General features: G+C 42.3%; 1 protein-coding gene and 1 long non-coding RNA gene across 11 annotated transcripts in view; one reads left to right on the forward strand and one right to left on the reverse strand.

The window, feature by feature from the left end:
- Positions 1 to 13,095, forward strand: part of LOC117867705 — a 36,790-nt gene extending 23,695 nt beyond the window's left edge. The window contains exons 2-3 of the long non-coding RNA XR_004643472.1: positions 10,072 to 10,135; positions 12,950 to 13,095. This is a non-coding gene — a long non-coding RNA (uncharacterized LOC117867705). The remainder of the gene's footprint in view (positions 1 to 10,071; positions 10,136 to 12,949) is intronic.
- INPP5K (inositol polyphosphate-5-phosphatase K) overlaps positions 1 to 20,006 on the reverse strand; it is a 32,358-nt gene that overhangs the window by 11,664 nt on the left and 688 nt on the right. For 3 of the 10 annotated variants that reach the window (XM_034752931.1, XM_034752937.1, XM_034752928.1), the window contains exons 2-9: positions 19,136 to 19,210; positions 12,637 to 12,744; positions 11,662 to 11,770; positions 9,586 to 9,702; positions 9,018 to 9,193; positions 5,874 to 5,985; positions 5,109 to 5,218; positions 1,311 to 1,337 (exon numbers count right to left, since the gene is read on the reverse strand). In XM_034752931.1, coding sequence (XP_034608822.1) covers positions 1,311 to 1,337; positions 5,109 to 5,218; positions 5,874 to 5,985; positions 9,018 to 9,193; positions 9,586 to 9,702; positions 11,662 to 11,770; positions 12,637 to 12,744; positions 19,136 to 19,191 — 815 coding nt within the window. In that variant the 5' untranslated portion in view covers positions 19,192 to 19,210. Of the gene's footprint in view, positions 1 to 1,310; positions 1,338 to 5,108; positions 5,219 to 5,873; positions 5,986 to 9,017; positions 9,194 to 9,585; positions 9,703 to 11,661; positions 11,771 to 12,632; positions 12,745 to 12,923; positions 13,199 to 19,135; positions 19,214 to 20,006 lie in introns of those variants that run through there. The other 7 variants (XM_034752930.1, XM_034752933.1, XM_034752929.1 and 4 more) reach the window with 5 other exon arrangements.

The following is a 20,006-nucleotide window of genomic DNA, read 5'->3' on the forward strand; positions in this document are numbered from 1 at the left end:
TACTCCAGTGCGTTATAATGATAGCATAATTTTTATACTTAGTACACAAGCTTTTCCCTAATAAAATGCTTTATAACATCTAGTAGAGGAAAGTTTGTCTACAGGCAGCAGATTCTTGCATCTAAGTAGCCTGCAACCATGTGTCATGTCAAAACTGCAACCACTATGGTTTGGAGTTTCCTTTTATACCATATATCAACAACAAGAGAAGAAACGAGCCTTTCCAGATTCTCTCTATGATGGGAAGATGACTTTAAAGCAACAGTCCTCTGTATGGCTATATCACTTCACAGTGAAATGGAGAAAAAATCATATCCTATGGAAGAGGAATTAGAATGCATTGCATTGAATTGAATTACAAGGGTTAAAGGAGCATGATGCGTAAGGAAAACTGTCAGTTTGACAATTTTAAACAAACTACCATAAACCAGAGGTACTGCTCAGATTAAAATTCAGCACCCTTTCCCCTCCCTACATGCAGGTCTGACTCACCTTAAATGAGAACTGGAAGGATTTTAAGTGATTAAGTAACTGTACACATGAGGGAACCAATCCCATGTATTCCAGTAATAATACAAACTGACAGAAATCTTTAAAAGCTGCAGTACATCTGCTCTGCTGTGCAAGCCAATACCAAAATGAAGAGCCTGAATACAAAGTTAATACACTGTCTCCTTTATCTGATGATATGGAATAACCACATAGAGAAGGGAAGCTCAGAACATATACACCACTATCCAGAATAATATAAAATATACCAATCCATTGAAAGATAGTGGTTGGCTGGTTTAAAGCATCCTTTGTGAACATACTCAGAATGCAAAAATGTCTGCCTGTCCCCCACCTTAGGTGAATCAAAAAAACTCAATATTAACAGAAACTGAATGCACATGTTAGAGGTATTTAAGTGAAGTAACTTGAGTTACAAAGAGAGAGTATATGATATTCATATTTAACAAACCAATGCCACATTAATTACTGTGTCAAGATTTCTCAAGTTGCATAATTACTTATATTTGTTAGTTACTGAATTTTACAGCGGCTTACACCACTGCTATCTGTTCGTGCTCAGATAAAGAGCCTAGTGCTTTCAGTCCAGACTAATAAATTAAGATTAGTCTCAGTGATTCTCTTGAAGTGCTACAGCAGAGAAGATGATGCTACAACTTTCAATTAGATTCAGGAAATTCCTGCAGAAAATCAGAAGTCTGATTTTCAAATATTTCACAAGAATCAAATCAAAATATCTGAGCTTTGTTTTGATTCTGCAATATCTACAATCTAAGAAAGCCAGAGAGTTTTCTTCTTACTTAAACCAAAACAGTGTCTTCTGCCCCCTGAAAATAAAGATAAAGATAAGTATAAGACTCCTGATGGTCAGGAGCTAATTTCTCCATTGCAATGTGCCCTGCAGATCTTGTAAATATTAAAGCAATTTGGTAACAAATTAAATTCACAGATTAAATATTTTACAATCTTTATTTAAAAAGCTGTTTCAAACATACCTTTATGGACGATTTAAAGCAGTGGTTCTCAACCAGGGGTATGTGTACCCCTGGGAGTATGCAGAGGACTTCCAGGGGGTACATCAACTCATCTAGATATTTGCCTAGTTTTACAACAGGCTACATAAAAAGCACTAGCGAAGGCAGCACAAACTAAAATTTCATACAGACAATGACTTGTTTATACCGCTCTATATACTATACACTGAAATGCAAGTACAATATTATATTCCAATTGATTTATTTTATAATTATATGGTAAAAATGAGAAAGTAAGCAATTTTTCAGTTAACAGTGTGCTGTCACACTTTTGTAATTTTTCTGTCTGATTTTGTAAGCAAGTAGTTTTTAAGTTAGATGAAACTTGGAGGTATGCAAGACAAATCAGACTCCTGAAAGGGGTACAATAGTCTGGAAAGGTTGAGTGCCACTGATTTAAAGCAACTGAAAACTTCCCTGTGGTGTCCCAGCAGTCCAGAAAAATAATGGACTGCAAATGTGAAGTATCATATATTAATTTATTAAAAACATCAGGCCATTTGTTTCTCCCCAGAACTTTGCAAGGCAACATTAGTCTCTGCTGACAATTTATAGGCCTAGTTTGGGCTTTAACAAAAGTTAAGTGATCAGACTTTTTGGCATGCTGAACAATCTTACAAAGATAGAAACTGGCTAAGAAAAGGAAAATAAGATTTTCAACTGTGGAAAGACCCAATGTTCTCCACTATGTCCAGTGTTTGATATATTAATCTGGAAACGTGGGTAAACAGTGGTGTCAAAACATGCTGATGACAATTATAGTTTTGACTAACCAAAAGAGATGGGTAATGAACTACAAAAAGATCTAACAAAGCTAGATGAACAGGCAACAAAAAGGCAGATAAAATTTAATGTTAACAAATGCAAGGTAATGTACATTTCAAGGAATAATATAAACTACTCATACACCTTAATGGGTTCTAGAAGACGGGAGGGAAACTTGGGCATCATAGTGTGGCAAAAGTCAAACAGCAAAAAAAAGAGTTTTCATGTATAAAAAATGAGTGAGAAAAATACCACAAGGCCATTACATAAATCAGTGTAATGCCCTCAAAGGTATAACAAGATCCAGTGGCTAGAAGCTGATGCTACAAAAATTCAAACAGGAAAGTATGTGTAAATTTATTTTAAGTGTAGCTGTGTGTAATTAACCATTAGAATAGCTCACCAAGGGATGTGATCAATTTGAAGTCTTTCAATCAAGAGTTGATGTCTTTCTAGAAGTTATATTGTAGTTCAACCATAAATTATGTGTCTCTATTCAGGAATTACTAGTTGGATGGAGTTCTATGGCATGTCATATGCAGGTCAGATTAAATGATCATAGTGACTCTCCTCTGAACTTAAAAATTGTATCTATGAATGCCATATTGAGCTCTGATAACTATCTCTCAAAGTATAGTAGAAATAGAAGAGGGGCAGAGAAAGGCAACAGATGATTACAGGTATGGAGAGAATTCTGATGAAGATAGGGTAAAAAAATTGGGATTGTTTAGTTTAGAAAGGAGATGAAGACAACAGGACATGACAGAAATACACAGACTGAATGGTGTAGACAAGATATATCAGGAGGTCCTATTTATCTTCTCATTATACAAAAACAAAGGGACATCCAATTAAATTGAAAGGCAGAAAATTTAAAACTGATAAAAGGAAAACATACATAATTAACCTGTGGAACTCAGCCACAGGATGCCACTGAAGCCAAGATCTTAAGAGGGCTTCATGAAAGGATTAGAGATTTATAAAATCATGACTGGTGTAAAGAAAGTAGATAAGGAAGTGTTGTTTACTACTTCTCATAAACACAAGAACTAAGGGTCACCAAATGAAATTAATAGGCAGCAGGTTTAAAACAAATAAAAGGAAGTATTTCTTCACATAATGTACAGTCAACCTGTGGAACTCCTTGCCAGATGATATTGTGAAGGCCAAGACCATAACAGGGTAAAAAAAGAACTAGATAAATTCATAGAGGATATGTCCATCAAGCCAGGATGGGCAGGAATGGTGTCCCTAGCCTCTGTCAGCCAGGAGCTGTGAATGACGGATCACTTGATGACTACCAGTTCTGTTCATTCCCTCTGGGGCACCTGTCCCTGGCCAATGTTGGAAGACAGGATACTGGGCCAGATGGACCTTTGGTCTGCCCCAGTAGTGCCATTCTTATGTTCTTATACGGATAATAGAAACATCCACAGTTGTATTAGATAAGGCACGTCTGTTTTTTTTAAAATGGGATATAAATTCATGTTTTAGCAAGAGTCAGCCACTAAATTATGGGGTTTAGGAAGATAACCTGCCCACAGAGAAAGCATTTCATAGCTTTGTGCTCTGAGGTTTCTTGAATCTTCCTCTGAAGTATCTGGTATAGGCCATGCCAAGAGACAGGATGATGACAGTAATTCGTTATGTTCTTATGAAGTAATGAAAATTAGTTTTCACATTCAGATAAGAAAAAAAACTGAACACATTTTGTTTTAAGTTGTAAGAAAATGGGCTCAAAATATGAGTGTATCAACCCAAAGGATATTCTTTTATTAAAGAACAAAGTTGGGCCCTTGAAGACAATGCTTTTGAATAAAAAGATTTGGTGCCTACATTGTCCATCTAGCCCAGAGGTTCTCAAACTGGGGGTTGGGACCCCTCGGGGGTTGTGAGGTTATTATATGGGGTGTCACGAGCTGTCAGCCTGCACCCCAAACCCCGCTTTGCATCCAGCATTTATAACAGTGTTAAATATATTAAAAAGTTTTTAATTTGTAAGGGTGGTCGCACTCAGAGGCTTGCTAAGTGAAAGGGGTCACCAGTACAAAAGTTTGAGAACCACTGATCTAGCCCTTCCAAATGCAAGCTCAGGCCCACGTTGCCACTCCCGTTCCCCTCATGTGACATGGAAACACAGCTCTCTTCAGTCAGAAGAGTTCATTAATTCAGCATTGCCCACTGAATGAACCAGATAAACTAATAAGTCTAATAGCCTCATAGTCAACATGGGCAGCAGATATCGAAGACCATGGAAGGCTGAGCCTCCACAAACAGCTTTGCATGGCCCCGCCCACACTCCACCCCCAGACCCCTTCCTGCTTCCTGGCACTGTGCTGCAGGGGGCTTTTAACCCCATGGCTAGGGCCCCAGTCTGGGGCTAATGGGGGCTGGCCTGTGCTCCGAGGCTGATGGGCGGGGGGTGCCACCCACCCAGTGCTCTGGGGCTGGAGGGGGCGCACCACCTGCCCACCCACTTGGTGCTCCAGTGCTGGGGCCGCAACACCGGCCTGGCACTCTGGGGCTTAGGGCGCTCAGGCAGCCCAGGGCTGGCTGGGGGTGGGGTGGGGAGGGAGGTGCCTGTGTGGAAGTCGCTGCTCTGAACTCCGGCAGGAAGACGGGGCCTCTGGCAGAAGGAGTGGGGCCTCCCCGAGCCTGGGGTTCACCCACTGCCCATGATAGTCAACTAGCAATTTGGGACAAATCTAGGCCTGTTTAGTTGATCAGACTGATATTTACTAAGGCACAAGGCTTATCTCAGACTGTTCCCAGCCTGAAACAATATATTGTGCTTTTTACCTCGTGTCATACACATCAGAGTGAAGGTCGAACTTGTAAGTGGGTTTAAACTGCAAGGGACCCTCTATAAATTCCTGGAGAAAAGCTTCCTTCTTCTTTGCCATATTTAACTGCGGAAATAAAACAAATGTTATAAGCAATGTGTTATAAAGGGCAACTTGTAAAGGTTATGTTTAAAATCAGATATTAAAGAATCATTCATGAAGGAGATGAGGAAGCATCTTCTAAAAAGGATTCAAAATGTACACACTGCAATACATCTTTCAAAGAAAAGGCAGAGGGGCTCCTTTGCAACTGCTAGAGACTTTAAACTAATCTTTCTAAAAATACTGTAGTAGTTATTCTGGAAATGGAGATGTGCTAGGGCCAGCCCACTAATATTTTAAATGACCTCTTGGGGTGCGGGGAAAGAGGGAGACAGATAGAGACAATAGGACAATTTACAAGGCTGTAAAGTTCACTGAAATCTTCAGTCAGCACTGCACCTGAGTCAGAATGAAACAGAGCAACAAATATATAGAAGTTAAGTAGGTAATATTTAAGACTGAAATGCAAGACTTCACAGTTATACCAGTCCCAGTAGGGAATGAGATAGGAATAATAGTGGGAACTCAAAGCTACTCTAACATTGGCCTCTCTGAACAAGGGACCCTGTAGTCCCTGTAGGAACTTTGACAGAAGATGTGAGAGCAGAAGCACCAATGTAAGCTATTCTTTAGCACGTGTCAGCACTAGAACCAGCAGAACATTAAAAAGGGACCATACCTGGTCCTTTTCCCATAGTAGATTGTATCGGCTATTGCTTATTGACTCTCGGACAAAATGTATTCCATAATCTGCTATCCGGAAGTTTAGATCTCCAAACCAGAAAAGAATGCTATTTAAAAAAAAAAAAAAGGGGGTAGTAAGTGTTTAAGGTTTCCTTTAAACCTTTTTTTTGGGGGGGGAGAGGGGGAAATCATGACTATAGGGAGAGATTACAATAGAATGTTGAAAAATATACGTTATTCCATTGCTTAGATACTTTTTTATATTTCTAATCTAAACACCACAAACATCATCTTCATTCAGTGACAGTTAAGGTTACAGAATGTCAAATCCACCAGTCCAAAACTTTAAAGGGATGGTAATCAAAATTAAGGGGAAAGTTTCCTACATTCCTTGCCACTTTCAACACTGCCTACTACACAACAAACTCCAGCACTCCACATGGCCTATACTTTCAATTTCAATAGGCAGCAATACTCATGGGCAGCGGGTATCAAAGGCAGGGGAAAGCTCAGCCTATCCAAACTGCCTCCGTGGCCCCACCCACACTCCACCCCCAGACCCCCTCCTGCTTCCCACTGGGCCCATGTCTCTTCTTTCTCATGTGGCCAAGCCCCAGGCCAGTGGCACTGGGGGAGAGAGAGAGAGTGTGAGTGAATGAATGTGCCATCGCCCCCACCTCTCCACCCCAGCCAGACCAGCGTGGAGCGCAGCTGGGGAGCCCAGGCAGCTGTGGGGAGCCGTGGCAGACCCTCCACCTGCCCGGGCAGCCCCAGGCCGAGCCCCGTTCCCCAGGTCCACCCGAGGCAAGCAGAGGGTCCACAACTCCACACCAGCAGCTCTCCCCGACCCAGCTGGGGGGCTTGGGGGGGAAGAGAGGAGGGGGCCCTCAGAGCCGCAGCTCGGCCATGGTAAGAGCCGCATGTGGGAAGCTGTGAGGAGCTGCAGACCCCCCACCTGTCCTGGTGGGTTGGGGAGGGGGGGAAGAGGGGGGAGGCAAGAAGCCCAGGGGCAAGAACACTGGCCAGGGGTTGCTCTCAGCCCCCTCAGGCTGGCAGAGGGTCAGCTGCAGCTCCCCACTGCTTCCTGCCCAGCTCTTACCATGGCTGGGCTGTGGCTCCGAGGCCCACCTCCCCCGGCCAGAGCTGGGTCGGGCAGAGCTCCAGACTAGTGCCTGCCTTTGCCTCCACCTCGGGCTGGGGCTCCTGCCCCCCCCCTGCCCACTTTTGGGAGGGCTCCGGCGCCTTGCTCCAGCCTGAGGCTAGTGGAGGCAGGCCTGTAGCTAGGGACCCTGGGCGGCTGGAGCCAGTGCTCGTGCTGCCCGTCCACCCAGTGCTCGGGGCTGTGCTGCCCGCTCACCCAGCACTCCAGGGTGGGAATGGGGCACACTCAGCTGCCTGCCTGCCCACTTGTCGGGTGCTCCAAAGCTGGGGGGGGGGGGGGGCCCACTCTAGGCTACGGCAGGGGAAGGGCAGCGGGCCCCGGGCGGAAGCAGCAGGCTAGCCAGGGGCTAACCTACCCAAGCCCATTGGTAACTCACCACCTATGCCAATAATCCAGTTTCATCAACATTTTGTGCTAGACTGCAAGTTGAATGGCACCTTCAACAACAGAGTAACTTCCAAATGTCCGGTATATGTGATAATAATCTGTATCAATCTGTTGATACCAAAACATCTTCACACACTGTTAAGGTTTTGCACTATAGCGCAAGATTGATGAACCTGGGGTACATATTGCTTTTTTTAATTTGTTGGAGATGGGAAATGAAATCCTCATGGAGTAGGTTATTGACAATGTTGAACACAATACAAAAGAAGCACGGAAATGAGCCTTTTCCTTTCACTTCTGAGTTCCATATTTAAGGTTTTGCCCTGCTAGGGAGTGTCCTAATGCTTTGTTGAATGACAGCTAATTTCTTAGGTTTTTTTAATATAGAGTTGGGGCACTTCAGTGGGTCAGTCCCCAGAGTCAGGGAGAAGAAGAGATACAAAATGACTGAAATCTGAAATACTTATATTTTGGTGCACTGCACTACAGATAATTTTTTTTTTTTAATTACAAAATATTTTCCTATATGCAGTGTTGTTGTAGCCATTTTGGTCCCAGATATTAGAAAGACAAGGTGGCCGAGGTAGTATCTTTTACTGGACCAACTTCTGTTGGTGAGAGACAAGCTTTTGAGCTTATACATATTTCTTCTTTAGGTCTGGGAAATGTACTCGGGGCTCGTCTACACTGCGAAGTTGTTGACAAAACTTTTGTCTTTCATGGGTACTCATGGAGGTGGATTACTAGGAGCGCTGGGAGAGTTCTCTCCTGGCACACTCGGACTTCAAAGCGCTGCCACGGGAGCGTTCCCCGACAGCGCTTTGAAGTTTCCAGTGTAGCCATGCTCTTAAACACAATGTGAAAGACTGTTTAGCATAAGCAGTTAACATATTTCAAGTAACTATTCAAGTTGAAGTGGCCAGTTAACACCACGCCATTCATAGTGGGGCTGGGGAGGAGGGAGGATTCACCCCCCCTTGAATGAATGAATTACTTTTATTCTTTAACCCATTTTAAGTAATTCCTGTAAAATTAAAAATAAAAACCACACTAGTGGCCTGAAACAGATAGTGGAATATTTAGGTTAGAAATCTGAGAGACAGTACAACACTCAGGGCAATTAAGTAATAAAATAACTTGCCAAGAACTGGTGGATGGAGGCTCCATCAGTAGATGTTCTAATAAATCCATTTAGGTAGATAAAATTGCAAAAATGCAGCAAAATGGAAAAAAATTCTACTCAGAGAGAAAGGAGAATCTCAGCATATATGGGTTTTATCTTCTAAAGGCCTCCAACCACTAGAAAACTACATTACTCAGACTAGCTAACTATATACTACTTGAAATTAGCAGAGTACAATTCTGCACTACAAGCCTCAGACCTCCAGGAGATCTCTTCCAGCTCTTTCAGTTTGAATTCAAGGAACACATCCACTGAAGAGACATTTAAAGTAAAAGTGTGACATGTGGAAGAAGTCCTCAGACAAATCTCTACTTAAGAGAATGTTGTGAAATGAACCTATGACAGACACTATTATCTCAGAAATGGGGCAGAAAAAAACTGTTCTAGAACTTGAGTGTAACACTCACTCATGATCTAGAATATTTGGCACATTCTCATCTTCAAACTGCTGCATTTCCAGAATTTTCTCAAAGTCATCCAGTCGTTGCTCAGCATTCTCAATGTGAGCAGGCAAATGGCAATTCATGAAGCAGATCATATGACCATAGAGGGACATGCGAATGGTGACTCCTCCTTTGTTCCCCTGAAGTGGAAAAATAACAGCGCTCTTTGAAGTTATGGTCAACAGCTGCAAATTTATCCATTGCTACAACATATGTAATTTCAAACAGTGCTATTAAGGAATAAATCTTTTGGTTTTGTTTTAAATTTACAAAAGCAATATTCAATAGCCATCATTCAGAAATCTCTCAGCCAATAAACTGGTGAAATTCTATGGCCTGTGTTATGCAGGAGGTCATACTATGTGATCATAACTATCCCTTCTGACCTTGGGGGATAGGGTGGGGGGGAAGAGGAAGAATCTATAAAACTCTCTAGTACATTTATTGCCAAAAAAACCAAAAAGCTCCCCAAGAAATCCACATCATGTAGTCACGCAGTAACCCATGCCATCAGCTCTCAGATATCCTTTACCCAATATCCATAAAGGCCTGTGCGCGTGTAGTGAGTGTGAATGTCCCGTATGAAGGGGATATGAGCATGCTTCACAAAAACCAGCAGTAGGAGTCCCTGCATTCGAACGGATGAGAGCTGCAAAAGACGAGAAAAAGGTCATAGTCAGGTTATATGGAGTACTTGGGATACCACAAATACTGGAGTCTGCTCCCCGGGCCTTTAGTTGGAGAATGCCACACCCAAGGTCGCATATTCCCTACAGAAAGTTTGACCCAATGTTTATGGTAAAGCACATACTGAAGAGCTTCTGAAAGTGCCATTGACTGGAAATTATAAGATAATCTCAAATTAAAAAGGGAGTTCTTTTGTTGAATTAAATATTAAACTGATCAGTACAGTATTCCTTGTTACTTAAATTGAAAGTAAATACAATGCTGTCCCTAAAATTTTAATTTTCAAATATATTGTAGAATTTTGTGCTGAAAATGCCTAATTGTATTGTAGAACGCATCAGAGGGAAACTGGAGGTTTGGACAACTGAGGGTTGAAGCTTTTGGCACCTAAGAAGGTGTGAACATTTAACTAGATATTTCTGCTGAAATAATCAGCAGAGAAATAGTTCATGTGGACCTTTAAAGGTTGGGTGCTCAGCACTTTCTAAAAGGCAGGGCCCATAAGTGCGTCTCAAGATGGACACCAAGAATTGACACACCCAGTATCACTAGTCACTTTTGAAATCTTCATTCCAAAGAGTTCACAATTTAGAGATTCAAACAGACCACTCTAAAGGACAAAATCTTTTTTCTTGAGCTGGTATTTTTCGTGAGTTCACGTCAAGAGTTTCATGTTACTAAACTCTGAATATCTAATCCCTGCATCCTGACCCCCTCAATGTTTCCACTTTTCACATCATTTCCAAGTGTGAAACTGGAGCTATGTTTATTAGGAGTGCTGTCATAATACAGAAACACAATACTTGCAAAGCATTCCTAAAGCTGGGTCTACACTGCCACTTTCAGCGATAAAACCTGAGCGACAAAACTTTTAGCTCTGAAAAGCACCAGTATAGACAGCGCTTTATCGCCAGGAGCCACACTCCCGTCAATAAAGCTACCACCCCTCATTCGGAGTGGGGTTTGTTTGTTTTTAAATCACTGGGAGAGCTCTCCCCCGGCGATAAAGTGTGTCTACACTGCCCACGTCACAGAGCTGCTGCAGCAGCGCTGTCGCGGCCGTGCTGTAACATGGGCAGTGTAGACATACCCTAAGTGTGGACACAGCTTTCACCAGCAAAGCTGCACTTAAAACCATTCCCTCAAGCAAAACAAGCTATACCAGCAAAAGCAGTTTTGCTGAAATAACTGCCTCTGCACTAGGTTTTTCTACCAGCACAGCTATATTGGTCAGGGATCAGACCCCTTCATACCTGACTAATACAGCTATATTTGCAGAAGCCCCTAGTATAGGCATAGCCTGACCTCAGAATACTGAAAACGGTCATATTTTTCATACAATTAAAGGCCAAATATTAATCTTTTTCTGCCTCACTAGCCTACAGCTACTATCTGTAACAATACTCATGCTTAGAAGGAACAAATCATGTCATTTCACTCAAAATCTGAGGCCATACGCAGCTGGAGTTTTTAGTCAAGAATAAATTTTGCCAACTGCCCCCGCATCCCAGCGTTGCAGGATGGTTACAAATGCTATTTAAAAAGCTCAATCTCTAACCAACGGGTATGTAATGCTAGGCATCTGCAGAACTGACTATGAGAGTGCAAATACCCTTCCTCCTGCAAGGAAGATTTAGTTTACTGAATGTTACTAAAACTATGATGCCCACTAGGCAAATAAGGCACTGTTTCTACTTTAAGATGTGTTGAGATTCCATTTACTTCAAAAAGTGCCTGTGCTAACAAGCCAGCAGGTTACAAGTCTAACGGAAAGACTTGCGTATAAGATAACTATCAGCATCTGTACAAAAATACTCAGTACCAGTTGCCAAGGTGTGTCCCTGTTACCCACAGTAATCAGAGTTTGGAAAGAAAAATAACAAATGAAGGGTGCTAACCATTTATAGAATTGAGAAGTTACCTTGATATAACCCAAAGGAGAGAATACGGTCATGAAGAAAATGCTCCACGGATCATCAAATGCCAAGTCAGAAAGGAAATTTATGATCTTGGAGTTCACCTCCTGTAAACTGAAGACAACAGGGTTACTCATATATCCTGGGCTCAATCTAATCCATACTTTTGACAGAGTCCTCATAAGTTTTAGGAGCAAAAACAGGTAAGACTAACACCATGACATCCTAAGAGACTTTCCTAAAAGCAGTTATAATGTTTCTTATTCTTACCCATGCAAGATAAATTACACTGCCTGTTGTATCTGTGGTGCTAACTTTCAAAACAGGAAAGTTACAGGGTCTTAACCAGAGCCCTGACCTATGCTCAATGTCAAATTCATGACAAATGCAGGTGACAGAAGGTGAAGTGATAAATGATACCATTACAAGGTGTTGCTGCAATTTAGCTGAAGGAAAGAGAAGGGTGTGGGTTGACTACAGGGTGATCTGACAGATCAGAACCCCACTGGCACCGCCATGGGGTCACTGATGCAAGGACAGAAACACCTTGACTGACACAGGAGGCAAGGAAGATTCTGCTCAAATACTTGGCTCCCCTTGATTTCTTTAAAAACTCTGCACTGTAAAGTTTTGTCAACAACTGCCACTGAGGTAAGAATTTTTAAAATTTGTAGATGTTTGAGTAAGTGAGCTTGTATCAAGGCACATAAGGCCTGTAGTTCTGCTACATAAAAAGATGCAAGATGCGAGTTGGGGAAACAAGCAGACAGTTCATCACAATATGCTCCTAATTTCAATTCACAGTCACTAGCCCCTAGCCTTTGGACATCTGCATAGTGATACTATGATCCAACACATCACCTTTCACAACCATCACAGTAATTATGGCTGTTCAAAAGAATTGGGAAGTTATTGAAAAACAAAATTTTGGCAGTAAACATGCAGAGAACTGACCATGGCGTCCTTTATCACATACCTACCCGATAACATACATATCCATACTCGGTCCCTGTGAACTGAGCTGAAGTAAGCTAGTGACATCAGGAGGAGGAGAAGCTGTGCCCACATTCCAGGTTACCAAGTGCAGTCTACATATAAAAAATAAAACAAAATTTAAGTCTAAACAGGTGAGCACTTTTCCACTGCAAACCTCCCATATGTGGGGGAAAAAAACAAGATTTACAAATAATGACAAATTGAAATGTATCATAAAAGCTATTTACTAGCTACACAAAAATGTAACAACTCGCCAATCAGAGAATGAAACCTGAACTCTTGACACTTGTCTTTCAGCTTTTTCCCCCAAATCAGGAAAGCCTCATCTAGCGTGCGAGAGACTTCCTCATGAATCTCATCATCTGAGCTGATGTCCTCCACACAAGCCATGAGTTGTGCCACTCGTTGTCGGAGCTGTAAGCGACCACTGGACCCTGTACTGCTGAAACTTGCAGAGCGGCTGCGGAAGGGGTGCAAGCTTTCTAAATCAAACAGGGAGAGGGATGATGAATCTTGAAGCGCATCTTCACTATTCAAGGACGCCATCTCGGCAAAAGAGCAGCACAACTATACTCCAAAGTGCCAGGCACATTACCCTTCAAATCCTGAGTACAAGAAAACCCTCAGTGGCACACTCACAGGGTTCTTCAGCTCGAGTTTTAACTCATGTGAAATTTAGCATTATTCCTAGAAAAACGTACAGGTACATTCTTTCAGTAAAGCTGAAAGAAATACAGCATTAAGATCAGTCACACTCTACTGCTTCTGACAAAAGCTGATGAGTCCTGCCCCATCTCACATACTAAACCATTTCTTCCTAATAGATTTAACTCTGTTAAGAGCTTGAGGTTTAAGAGAATTTATTGCTGATGTGATTTGAATCACATGTTTCTATCAGCAGCTAGAAGAAATGTAATCTCCAACTTCCAGGCGTGTGCACTACTCAATTCTATCTGAGTACAGCATAAAAAGCCACAAGGATCCTAGAGTTTCTGATGAGGGGTTCCAAAAGCACAGACCTGCCACCTAACTTTTCAAACAGTATCTAATACTGTACACAGTTTTCTGAGAAAGGATTTTTCAATATTATTATATTGCAGGTGGTCTTTAAAATACTAAGCTGCTAATATCCACCTAACTTACGTTCTTATACAGCATCCATTACAAAAGTATCTGAATAACTAACAAACAATCTTTAATGTAATTACCCTCACAACATCTCTGTGATGTAAGGCAGTACAGTAGAACCTCAGAGTTACGAACACCTCAGGAATGAAGGTTGTTCACAGGGGCGGTAAGCCGTGGGGGGCGGCCTGCCGGTCGGCGTGAGGGCGGCAGTCAGGCTGCCTTTGGTGGCGTGCCTGCGGGAGGTCCGCTGGTCCCGTGGTTTCAGCGGTAATTCGGCAGCGGGTACACCGAAGCCGCGGGACGGGCAGATCACTCGCAGAAACGCTGCCGAATCCGCGTGACCGCGGACCGCCCGCAGACATGCCGCCGAAGGCCGCCTGACTGCCATGCTTGAGGCGGCAAAAAACATAGAGCCGCCCCTGGTTGTTCATAACTCTGAAATGTTCGTAACTCTGAACAAAATGTTATGGTTGTTCTTTCAGAAATTTACAACTGAACATTGACTTAATACAGCTTTGAAAGTTTATTATGCACAAGAAAAATGCTGCTTTCCCTTTATTTATTTTGAAGTAGTTTAGTACTGTATTGTATTTGCCTCTCTTTTTTTTTTGGTCTCTGCTGCTGTTTGATTGCGTACTTCTGGTTCCAAATGAGGTGTGTGGTTGACTGGTCAGTTCGTAACTCTGGTGTTCATAATTCTGAGATTCTACTGTATTATTATTCCCATTTTGCAACTGGAGCACAGAAAGACTGAGGTCACATAGGAAGTCTTCAGAAAAAGCAAGGAATCGAACCTGTATCTCCTCACTCTTAGGGTAGTGCCCTAACCACTGGAATATCTTTCCTCAATGAAAGTTTCCCTTTGAAATGTTATACTGAAGTTAGCCAGAAGCTATAGTAGAATAAGCTGATACCGCAGTAAGTGATGGGCCTTTCATATATACTACAGTTCACCCTCTACTATGGAAGAGATGGATTACCTGAGAAAACTCTCCAAATTAGCATTCAGAAGGAAAGCCAGATGGCAGTGAAGATACAGAGCCAAAAAACTATTGAATACAAAGGGGGAAAATATCAGCAAATATTGAGGAAAATTTAATTCCATGATGTCGCTAGACAAGAGAAGAAAAGGGCTGACAACCTGAGGATCCACACCAAAAAATGAGAAAATTTGAGGTAAAACCAATTCAAACAATTCAAGGATTAAGCATTCTTGTGAGCTATAGCTGTAGGACAAATTTCAGAGTAGTGAATATATAGCTGTAGAAACAGAATGAAAAAGGCATAACACCACAGGACATTAGGCAATCCCAATGGACTGGGTATAATTCTCTATAAACGCTTAGCACTTTATAACTCTCTAACAATATTAACTGATCCTCAACAATCACAGTGAGTAAGTATGATAAGATCTTCACCTGACTGACATCACAAGTAAATTCTCTTGCAAAATAAAGAAGCTACTCAAGGTACTCTGTTTTTCTCCATCTTATCATCATAGTGATCCAAGCACCTAGTGACGTGTCAGAACATTGTTCAAGCCAGGAGAACCCTATTCTAGACATTTGGATCACGGGGCAGGGGATTCCCCAGAAATGAGCCCTTCCCAAGCATGCTTTCTGCATAATATTGATTTACGATAAGTTCCAGAAGACTGGAAGAAAGCTAATGTTGTGCCAATATTTTAAAAGGGTAAATAGGAGGATCTCAGAAATATAGGGCTGTCAAATGGACATCAATCCCATGCAAAAAAATTGAATGGATGATATGAGAATTGGTTAATGAAGAATTAAAGAAGGGTAATATAATTAATGTCAATCAACATGGTTTATGGAAAATAAGTCTAGGCAAACTATGTGGTATCATTTTTTGATGAGATACAAGTTTGGTTTATAAAGGTAAAAAAGTTGCTGTAATATATTTAGACTTCTGTAATGCATTTACTTGGGACTGAACAATATCTTGATTAATAAACTAGAACGATACAAAATCAACATGGCACACATTAAATTGATTAAAAACTAGATAACTGACAATTATGAAAGGGGAATCATCAAGCAGCTAGTGTATTTCTAGTGGAGTCTTGCAGGGACTGGTTCTTGGCCCTAGTTAACATCTTTATTAATGACTTGGAAAAAAGCAAAATAATTCCTGATAATGTCTGCAGATGACATGAAGTGGTCATAATGAAGAGAACAGGTCACTGATATAAGAGTGATCTGCGTCACTTGGCAAACTACATGAAGGCAAACAATGTACATTTTAATATTGCCAAATGTAAGGTTATATATCTAGAATGAAGAATGTAGGCCATACTTACAGGATAGGGGAATCTCTATCCTGAGAAGCAGGGACTGCAAAAAAAGACTTGAGGGGTCATAGTGGACAATCAGCTAAACATGAGCTTTCAGGGCAACACCGTAGCAAAAGGCTAATACAATTGTTGGATGTATAAACAGGGGACTATTGAGTAGAGTAGGGAGGTTATATTACTTCTGTATTTGACATTGGTTCTGATGTCCACAAGGATGATGAATAATTGAAGAGGGTCCAGAGAAGAGCCACAAGCACCATTAAATGTTTGGAAAACATGCCTTATAGCAACAAATTCAATGACTTATATCTTAGTTTGTCAAAGAGAAGGAGAAGAAGTGACTTGATCACAGTCTATCAGTACCTACACTGGGAACAGAAATTTGATAATAGAGGGCTCTTCAATCTAGCAAATAAAGGTATAACAAGACTCAATACTTGGAAGATGAAGACAAATTCAGACTAGAAATAAGGTGCAAATTTTTAACAGTGAGGGTATCTAATCATTGGAACAACTTACCAAGGGCTATGGTGGATTCTCCATCACTGGTAAGTTTTAAATCATGATTGGATTCTTTTTCTAAAAGATCTGCACTAATTCAAACACAGCTGTTAGATTTGAAACAGGGAAGTTCTCTGGCCAGGGTTATGCAGGAGGTCAGACTAGACCAGTGGCTTTTAACCTGGGATCCACAGACTATGTCTAAGATTTTCAAAGGGATCCACATCTCCATTCAAAAATTTTTTAGGGATCTGCAAATGAAAAAAGCTTGAAAACCACTGGAGTAGATGATCACAATGGTCCTTTCTAGCCTTAAAAAAAAAAAAAAAAAACCCTATGAATCTATATGAACTTCCAAAGACTGAACAATGCTGCTTTTTTGAAGAGAGCACCCAGTCCTATAAATTCTTGTTAACTACCTGACAGCAGAGAAACTGAGTTAGAAATATTTATTGCTATAGTGCCTTCCTCATAGCTCTAGACAAATAGAGCACTCTGGCCAAACTTTCCCACAACCTATGATGCCTTATCTTCATTTGATTTATTTCAAGTAACTACAATTTCCTTTATTTCCCCTTAATATGTCTACAGAAATCAAATTGTGAGGGTTTTTTAAAAAACAATTATTTAACTTATATATTAATAGGGGGTTTACTCTAAGATCACATAAGCAGTCATTGGTGCCCTAGCTTTTCTCCTGAAAAGACTGGCAAATGGAAATCCTACACGTCCTTAAAATGCCTCAGTTGCTTGGTTCAGAGGGAAGAGAACATATCTGGGAAACTTTACAAAGGGCTTAATATCTTAGTCAAATCTCAATTTAAGTTTTACACCCATTTTCTGTATTTGTCTATTACTGACAATTACCCATAGTGGTTTGTAAACAGAAGCTTTCTCCATTCACTGTCAAGTCCACAGTCCAGTGCTTGTGACATTACAATTCATCCCCCCAGAAACCATTATTTTAAAAGCACTGGTCTGTAGCAAAAATAAAGTCAGAGACTCATTTAACTCTTTCCCTTTGTATTTGCCAGTGAAGGGAAGAATTTTGGTTTCTGGTATGTTGTTCTGAATCTAAACAAGTACAGCAGATTTCACTCTCTGCATTAAAAATTAAGAAGTGGGCCTTTTTTAATTAGAAAAAAAACCCTGTTAAATAGTTAAACAATGTTCAGTTCTCCTGTCCGAAATTATTCAAGTTCCAAAAGTTTAAAAAGTAGAAAATCAGCTTTTCTTCTTTACTCCATGTGACTATGCAAAGTTGGTAATTAGTATAACTCCTTGCTAATGAGCTAGGACAGTCATCACATGCTTCAGTAATTACAAGCCATTATATAAACTTTCAAGGGCTTTTATTTTTTTTTAAAAAAGATCTAATCATGGATTTCAGCAGGTCATGAGATCTTCTAATCTCTTCTCTAAAAAGGGGAATGGCAGGTCCATATATTACTACAGCTGTAAGGTTAATTTTCACTGCTGACACAAACCACTAAGCTCCATTAATAATATCCACTAATATTGCAGCTGCTGCATAAAATTAAGCAGTTTTCTGCAGTGAAGCAGCAACTAGTATGAATGTGGGAGGTCTTCAGAACACAAACATATACCAGCCCCTGAACCCTGGAAGAGCTGGCTCAACAAAGTGCATGAAGACAGATGACGATAATGGGTGAAAGAATGAAGATGACCCCTGTCACAGATCCACAGTTTTCAAACAGTCTCTTGGAGGAGCCCCTTTAGGGTGCCAAACCCCCAAGTGGTCTCACTCTTCCTTCAAGGTAGGCCACACAGACTCACCACATCCTAGATTGAGCTACTGGGTTCCAGCATTCCTGCTTTACACTGTGAGCTCTGCTCAGCAAATCTAACCAAGACAGACTCCTGGTAGAGACTTGTATATTCTTCTGAGACTAATGCAACCCAGCCAGTATTTGCAGTCACAACCCAAACAGAACACAGCATTCAAAGTCCTTAGGTTAGTACAAAGAAATAAAAGTTATAGCACAGTCCAGTCTGGTCAAGCTACAATTCACCAGTCAAGCTGTAGTGAACTCCATTTTCAGGCTCTGGTTCTCTCAGACTTCCTTCCTCAGGGTATGCCTAAACTTAAATCACAGCAGCTGGGTCACTGTAGCGCTTCAATGTAGACACTACCAATGCCAACTGGAGAGGTTTCCAGTGGCGCAGGTAATCCATCTCCCAAGAGGTGGTAGCTAAGTCAACTGGAGAATTCTCCGATTAATCAAGAGCTTTGTACACTGGGGGTTCGGTCGGTTTGACTGCACTGCTCATGGGGATGTGGATTTTTCACACCCCTGAGCAGTGTAGTTATCCCGACCTAATTTTGTACTGGCAACCCTGGCTTAGTTTATCCAGAGAGCAAACAACTCTCTCTGTCTCCTCCCGCCCCCTCCCAACTGGGAAGCAATGCAAAGTAGGGGGGAAACTCAGGCACACATAGACTTCACAAAAATATTACAAAAAAATTCCCACTTTGTTAAAACCCCCAAGTTCTGGGGCTCAATCCAAAACTCGCTTACCTGAGATTCTTCATGATCTCTAAATCAATAGGCTGGGCCAGGCCCCTGGGTTCCATCTTCGCCCTCCCCAAAGACCTGCTGGGAAAGTAGGAGCTCTTGTCAGGAAATGGGTATGTCAGCAGGCTGAGCGCCAGGAACCAACACCCAGTGGGATCCCAGGGTGCTCTCTCACTCCCCCCCCCAAAAAAAGGGGGGAGCTGTATCCCCTTCCTTCCACATACATATACCAGAAGTGTATCCCTGGGCCCCTACGTCCCCTTCCCCCATCAATAAACCAGACAGGAGCCCCTGAGGTACTGCATCCCCCTGAAAACCCAAATATATGTATTTATTTACATGGGGGCATCCCTGAGTCCCCCCCACAGGCGGTATCCCTCCCAAGGTATATATGCACCCTGGGGGACAGCTGTCCCCAAGCCACCTGCATGCAGGGGAGATGGGGGGGGGGGTCATCCCCAGGCCACACACAAGTACATGGAGAAGGGAGTGAGGGTCATTTCCAGGTCGCCACCACCACACCACACACCTACATGCTCGGACAGGGGTGTTCCCTAGCCTCTCCACGCCCCTCAGCCCACACAGCTAGGGGTTTACTTCCTAGCCCCCCCCCCCCACACACACACACTGGGGGGGGTCCCTAGCCCGCTCTCCTCCCCCCCGCACACACACCGAGGGGGGGTGGTCCCTAGCCCGCTCTCCCCCCCGCACACACACCGAGGGGGGGTCCCTAGCCCGCTCTCCCCCCCGCACACACACCGAGGGGGGGTCCCTAGCCCGCTCTCCCCCCCGCACACACACCGAGGGGGGGTCCCTAGCCCGCTCTCCCCCCCGCACACACACCGAGGGGGGGTCCCTAGCCCGCTCTCCCCCC

The sequence above is a fragment of the Trachemys scripta genome, chromosome 18 (genome assembly GCF_013100865.1).
Source record: "Trachemys scripta elegans isolate TJP31775 chromosome 18, CAS_Tse_1.0, whole genome shotgun sequence".
Taxonomy (NCBI): Eukaryota; Metazoa; Chordata; order Testudines; family Emydidae; genus Trachemys; species Trachemys scripta.